This window comes from Mauremys mutica, chromosome 25, assembly GCF_020497125.1.
Source record: "Mauremys mutica isolate MM-2020 ecotype Southern chromosome 25, ASM2049712v1, whole genome shotgun sequence".
NCBI classification, from domain to species: domain Eukaryota; kingdom Metazoa; phylum Chordata; order Testudines; family Geoemydidae; genus Mauremys; species Mauremys mutica.
Window position 1 is genome coordinate 1086500 of NC_059096.1, and position 7033 is coordinate 1093532.

Consider the following 7033-nt stretch of genomic DNA (forward strand, 5'->3'; position numbering starts at 1 on the left):
CCAGTCGCCGGTCCCGCGGCTCCGGTGGACCTCCCGCAGACGGACCAGCGGACCCTCCGCAGGCACACTTGCGGGAAGTCCACCAGAGCCGCCTGCCGCCCTCCCGGCGACCGGCAGAGCGCCCCCCGCGGCATGCCGCCCCAAGCACGCGCTTGGCGTGCTGGGGCCTGGAGCCGCCCCTGCCAGGAGTCCTGGCTCCCAGCCCTGCCCCCACTCAAACCCACTAGTTCCCCGTTGTCATGGAGTGTGGGGGAGACAAGGCCCTGCACCCCCGGCTTCCTGCGATTCACCAGGACTCTCAGCCAGCCAGTAACACAGCAGGTTTATTTGGACGACAGCAGCACAGTCCAAGACAGGTCTTGCAGGCACAGACAGCAGGACCCCCTTTAGTTAGGTCCATCTGGGGCCCCAGGGAGGCCACAGCCCCATTGGGGAGCCCAAGACCCATCAGGGCCCCTCTCCATTTCCCAGCCAGCTCCAAACTGAAAACTCCCCCCAGCCTCTCACTCAGCCTCCCCCCGGCTCCTCCCCCAGCCTTTGTGTCCTTTGTCCAGTTTCTCCTGGCAGAGGTGTCACCTGGCCTCCAACCCCCCTCCTGGGTTCTCATGTTACATGCTCAGGTCTCCTCCCTTCCCCAAGGCAGCCGTCCCAACACAACTCCCCTGCAACCTTCCCAGGTCAATACTCCCCACTCAGCATTCAAGGAACACATCAAGAACATTCCCACTTCATCACACCCACTCCCCTTCCTGAGCCAGGGATAGAACCCAGGAGTCCTGGCTCCCAACCCCACCCCCACTCAAACCCACTAGACCCCACTCCCCTCCCCGAGCCAGGGAGAGAACCCAGGAGTTCTGGCTCCCGGCACCACCCCCCAACCACTAGACCCCACTCCCCTCCCCAAGCCAGGGATAGAACCCAGGAGTCCTGGCTCCCACCCCCACTCAAACCCACTAGACCCCCCTCCCCTCCCCGAGCCAGGGAGAGAACCCAGGAGTTCTGGCTCCCGGCACCCCCCCCCCCAACCACTAGACCCCACTCCCCTCCCCAAGCCAGGGAGAGAACCCAGGAGTTCTGGCTCCCGGCACCCCCCCAACCACTAGACCCCACTCCCCTCCCCAAGCCAGGGAGAGAACCCAGGAGTTCTGGCTCCCGGCACCCCCCCCAACCACTAGACCCCACTCCCCTCCCCAAGCCAGGGAGAGAACCCAGGAGTCCTGGCTCCCGGCACCCTCCAACCACTAGACACTCTCTCTCCCTTTCCAGTTGGTGCCCAGGACTGCGTGAGAAGAAGCCCTTTGTCTGCTGAGCACAGATGGTGCCGCAGGGAGGGGCCGATCTGGCTTTAGCTCAGCCTCCCTGGCCTTGCGGAGCGTGAGAGCAACCAGGAGAGGGGTCAGGCAGGCAGGCACGGCGGCCATGGCTAGGACGGGCCCCAGAGGTGGCTGGCTGGGCTGGGAGCTGGCAGGCATGGTGCAGTTGGTGAAATACTCCATGTGGATCTGCAGGAAGAAGGAGTCAAGAGCAGGGCTGGGCCAGGGGCAGGACAGAGCCTCGGCCATCAGCACCGTGCAGTTGGAGAGGTCGCTGTAGGTCCTGGGGAGGGAGAGGAGGAGACGTGAGGCTGAGCCTGGCCGGGTCTGTGGGGTTTGGGGCTTCTGGGCTCAGCAGCAGCCAGCGAGGTGGCCCAAACAAGCCTCAAGCCGGGCACTGACTGTAACTGACAGTAACAGCAGTGATGGGGCACCACTCACCCGCAGGGTTCCCATGCGCCTCAAACCGCATGCACTGGGCACCTGCAAAGCAGCCACTGCTGGGAGCTGAGCAGCCACCAGCCCGCAGCCCGTGCCGCAGGCAGCCGATGGTGCACCTCCCCCCCGCCCCCGCACGTGGGAGGCTGCAGGCAGCCGATGGTGCGCCGCACCCCCTTCCCCGCAGGCGGGACGCCGCACGCAGCTGATGGTGCGCCGCACACCACCCCGCACATGGGAGGCCACAGGCAGCTGATGGTGCGCCGCACACCACCCTGCACACAGGACGCTGATGGTGCGCCACACACCTTCCCACACACGGGACGCCGATGGTGTGCCGCACACCTTCCCACACACAGGACGCCGATGGTGCGCCACACACCTCCCCGCACGCAGGACGCTGATGGTGTGCCGCACACCTTCCCACACACGGGACGCCGATGGTGCACCACACACCTCCCCGCACACAGGACGCTGATGGTGTGCCACACACCTCCCCGCACACAGGACGCTGATGGTGCACCGCACACCTTCCCACACATGGGACGCCGATGGTGCACCACACACCTCCCCGCACACAGGACGCTGATGGTGTGCCACACACCTCCCCGCACACAGGACGCTGATGGTGTGCCACACACCTCCCCGCACACAGGACGCTGATGGTGCACCACACACCTCCCCGCACACAGGACACTGATGGTGCACCGCACACCTTCCCACACATGGGACGCCGATGGTGCACCACACACCTCCCTGCGCGCGGGAGGCCACATGCGCCAGAGGCACTGCACAATGCGCCCTGCTCACAGCGTACTGACAGCTGCATGCAGGAAATCAGGCCACACGGCAGCGCTGACTCGTTTGAAAATCCCCTTCCCCCGCGGGATCATTACCGAGCCGGGGTGCTCGGGGTCCCAGAGCCTGTCTAAGAGCAAACCCCAGCGAGGCAATTCCCTGCCCCGGCGCCTGCCTGTGCCCCGGCACTGCATGCACTCGGCTCCCAGCCCCAGAGCGCCTCAGAAGCAAGGCTCTGTCTGGGGCGGACGGGCGTCCAGACCTGCCGATCTGCTCCCACTGACACCGGCTCCACTCCGGCGTGGCCATGACTGTGGCGTGGAAGGTGGTCCAGCAGTACAGGGAGATCCACTCCAGGTAGGTGTCCCTGCAGTGGGCCGACCCGCCCTCCTCGGCAAAGAGACCTAGGGGAAGAGGTCTGCCTGTTAGTCCCCCCGGAGGAGCCGTGGCAGAGCTCTGGCACTGCCATGCCGGCCTAGCCTGCTCTACCCCAGCTCCTGGCAAGGCACATGGGCTGGGGGAACGAGGGACCCCAACCCGCAGCTCCGTCCTGCATTTCCCAGCTCCTTCACTAGCTCTGTCCCCTGCAGCGCAGCTCCCGTCCCCTCCCACAGCCCAGCGGAGTCCAGCGCGTGCCCCTCGCCTCGGCCCGGCAGCATCAGAACCAGCCCCTGGCTCCCCGGAGAGGCTGTTCTGAGAGCACAGGGGCCTGGCCAGACACTCAGCTCCCACAGTCTGGGCTGGGCCGCGCTGGGTGGATCCAGGAAAGTGCCTTTGTCCCCTGCCTCCTAGCAGGGCCGGGGCCCAGAGAACAAGCCTCAGTGTTAGCAGGCTGCTGGCACGGTGCTGTGACACCGGGTCCGGGGCCTGCCCCCAGGCTGAGCCAGTGCCCGTTCGCTCCAGGCACCATCGGCTGCTCTGGGAGCGGGGCAGGGAGCCCTGCAGGCTGGCCCAGTGTCCCTCTCTCTGCCCAGCCCTGGTGCACCCCCCCGCACTGGGTCTGTGGTCACGCCGGAGCGAAGCGCCTGCTATGGAAACTGAAGCGTGGTGCATGGTGCCCCCGTGCAGAGCCCCCCAGACACCTGGGCGTGATGGGTGCAGGGGGGCGTCACTCACCGTCCTCCTCCAAATACAGGTAATGACCTGCAAGAGCAAAGGGGAAGGATCAGTGCAGGGAGGGGGCGAGCCAGCGGGGCCTGGCCAGGGTGAATCTGTCCAGCTCCCGTCTCAGCTGTGTGGGCACCATCAGCAGCGGTGGCCACCGTCTCCCTCCACCCGCTAGCCAAGACCTTGGGGACTCCTCCAGGAAGGGACCCCAGCCGCAGGGGGTCCCCATGGAGCTGGGTGCCCTCAGCGCTGTGTGGGAGCTATGGAGAACCAGGTTCCTGCTGGGGGGAGACCCCCAGGTGCCTGTGGTTCAGCATCCCTGACAGCGCCCAGCTCAGGGGCAGGAGTGGGGGCACCGGAGGGGGCACAGGGTGAAGGAGGGAGCTCAGGATCAGGCCCCCAGAATTGTTCCCGGGGTCCCACCTTGGGAGGCGAATACAGGGGGCTCTTACTTTCATCCTCGAGGTCTCCGTAGGTCAGCTCCCCGCGCCCTGCAGCAGGAGACGAGGGGTCACGGCAGGGCTGGGCTTGGGCCCCACAGGCCATTCCACACCCAGCCCTGTCGCCTGCCCAGGCTGAGATGAGCTCAGCAGGGGAGGCCCCGGCTTTGCAGGGAGACGCCGAAGGGCCGGGCTGGGGCTTCCCTCTGGGCCCTGGGAGCCCTCCCCGTGGGGAGCAGGGCCCATGGGCTCAGGCAGTGCCCCCCCCGTGGGGAGCAGGGCCCATGGGCTCAGGCCGTGCCGCCCCCGTGGGGAGCAGGGACCACGCGCTCAGGCAGTGCCCCCCCCGTGGGGAGCAGGGCCCATGGGCTCAGGCAGTGCCCCCCCCCGTGGGAAGCAGGGCCCACGCGCTCAGGCAGTGCCCCCCCCATGGGGAGCAGGGCCATGGGCTCAGGCAGTGCCCCCCCCCATGGGGAGCAGGGCCATGGGCTCAGGCAGTGCCCCCCCCCCCGTGGGGAGCAGGGCCATGGGCTCAGGCAGAGCCCCCCCCGTGGGGAGCAGGGCCCACGCGCTCAGGCAGTGCCCCCCCCGTGGGGAGCAGGCCCATGGGCTCAGGCAGTGCCCCCCCCCCGTGGGGAGCAGGGCCATGGGCTCAGGCAGTGCCCCCCCCCCCGTGGGGAGCAGGGCCATGGGCTCAGGCAGTGCCCCCCCCCGTGGGGAGCAGGGCCATGGGCTCAAGCAGTGCCCCCTCCCCCGTGGGGAGCAGGGCCCATGGGCTCAGGCAGTGCCCCCCCCCGTGGGGAGCAGGGCCCATGGGCTCAGGCCGTGCCCCCCCCGTGGGGAGCAGGGCCCATGGGCTCAGGCAGTGCCCCCCCCCGTGGGGAGCAGGGCCCATGGGCTCAGGCAGTGCCCCCCCCCATGGGGAGCAGGGCCCACGGGCTCAGGCCGCGCACCCCCCATGGGGAGCAGGGCCCACGGGCTCAGGCCGCGCACCCCCCCGTGGCTGTAGCCGGGCTGTCTGTGGGGGCCGGGCTCCGACATCCGACGGGCTGGTTCCTGAGCAGCCAGATGGATTTTCGGGGCGGAGGAAGGTGTGCAGCAAATATCGCCCGGACTCTGCTCCGAGGCCCAGGGGTGGGCGGAGCCGGGGCGCGGGTCTAGCAGGGCGGAGATGGAGACAGAGGATGGAAATGCCCAGGGACTGACCTCCCTGGCACACACCCGCTCATACCCCAGGGGGCCATTCCCTTCCACCCCCAAGGACCTTGGATACAGGCTCCATGGCCCAGCACAGAGCCCAGCGCCAGCCCACCAGGACCCCCTCCCGAGTCCCACCCCCCCAGCGCAGCCCCAGTGGCTCTCGGTGCCTTGGTCCGGGACGGGCTTACTCAGCACCAAGACAGGCCCTGGCTGGGAGCGTGAAACGCTGATCGGCCGTAAACCACCCACTGGGCACCGGCCCCTCCGGAGCAGCAGGGAGGGCTGGCGACCAGCCAGGGTGCTGGGGATGGGGAGCGGCTCCCCGAGGGACTGGGCTCTTCATGCTGGCAAGTGCCAGGCAGCTGGACCGTCCCCGGGGGGAGCCAGCCCAGGGGACACTGCTCCCTTCAGTCCATCCCCACCAGCAGGGCTGAGCAGTAGCAGCTGCCCCGGGGCAGGGAGAAGAAACAAATGCAGCAGCTGGAGCCGGGGCGGTTTGCCAGGCTCGGCCTCTCTCTGCCCGGCCTGGCGTCAGGCTCAGCATCCAACCCGCTGGGGATCAGACCGCAAGGGGCCCAGCGGGAGCTGCCAGGCCTGGGCTCTTTGGGAAATCTGGCCCTTACCCCACTGCAGGAGAGGGATTAGCAGCCAGTAGCAGAGGTGGTGCCGGGGCTGGACAGGCATTCTCCCCGCCTGCGGGGCCAGGGCGCAGCGTTCCCCAGGAGGGGAACAGCAGGGCCCTTCCCCAGATATCCCCCAGCCGCTTATCGCCCCATCTAGTGCCTGGGCTCTTGGCGGCCGCCCAGCCAATGGGAGGGAAGAGGGCAGGGAAAACATCCGCTCTTCCAGCCTCCAAAGTCCTCAGATAAGAGGTCAAGTGAGATCTCCAGGCTGCGGGTAGCTGTACAGGGAGGGAGCCGGTTCCTCTGCTTGGGATGGGGCAGGGGCCTGCGGGGGTGGCAAGGGAGCACTCCAGGGCTGATGGCTGACTGGTGCCATGCGTTTCTGGTCACCCGCTCCAATGTCTTCCTAGCTTTGCCGGATGCATTTTGTTAGGAAAACAGCCCCAGCCCCTGGAGAGCTGGGCACTGGCTGAGGGGAGCAGAGCAGCCACTGCCCAGACTCTGGAGCAGCCACACAGAACAAAGACAATTGGGGGGTGAGAAACCCACCCATGGAAAATCTCCCGGTACCAAATCTGTCTCCCGCGGGAATAGGGTGACCAGATGTCCCGATTTTAGGGACAGTCCCGATTTTTTGGGTCTTTTTCTTATTTAGGCTCCTACCCCTCACCCCCCGTCCCGATTTTTCACACTTGCTGTCTGGTTGCAGGAAGACACAGAGCTGGGCTGGCCCTACTGGGATTTCAGCTGGTTGTTACACGATGTTTTGGGACCGGGTTCCTGCACCTGGAGCGGGGATGTGGAGTTGTCTAGCGCCATTTGCACTCTCTCTAGTCTAGGGCCCTTCCCCACCCCCCAGGAGTAAGTTAGAGCAGCCTCAGGGCTCTAGCTAGTGCTCCGCTCAATGCCCTCGGAGAGCCGCAGTGTGATGTGCTCTGGCGGTGCCCCCAACATGCCGCTTACATCAGGGCTGTGAGCAGGGGAGTGCAGAGCCCATGTGCTGCAAGTGGGGGAGCCATTTCTCCCTGCTTTGACGCCCCAGGACTCTGCCAGAGCAGCATCGGAGGACCGGAGGGCAGGTGAGAATCGGGCTCCAGGTAGTTCAGACTGATGC

The 7033-nt window shown here is 67.0% G+C and overlaps 1 protein-coding gene across 1 annotated transcript; it reads right to left on the minus strand.

The window, feature by feature from the left end:
* Positions 1-1189: 1189 nt before the first annotated feature.
* Positions 1190-6055, minus strand: LOC123356481 (receptor activity-modifying protein 1-like). The gene is made up of 5 exons (XM_044999766.1): positions 5920-6055; positions 4109-4147; positions 3666-3692; positions 2812-2953; positions 1190-1596 (listed from the first exon to the last, which is right to left on the minus strand). The coding sequence occupies exons 1-5, from the start codon at positions 5978-5980 to the stop codon at positions 1242-1244; spliced, it is 624 nt and encodes a 207-aa protein (XP_044855701.1). The 5' UTR covers positions 5981-6055; the 3' UTR covers positions 1190-1241.
* Positions 6056-7033: the final 978 nt, after the last annotated feature.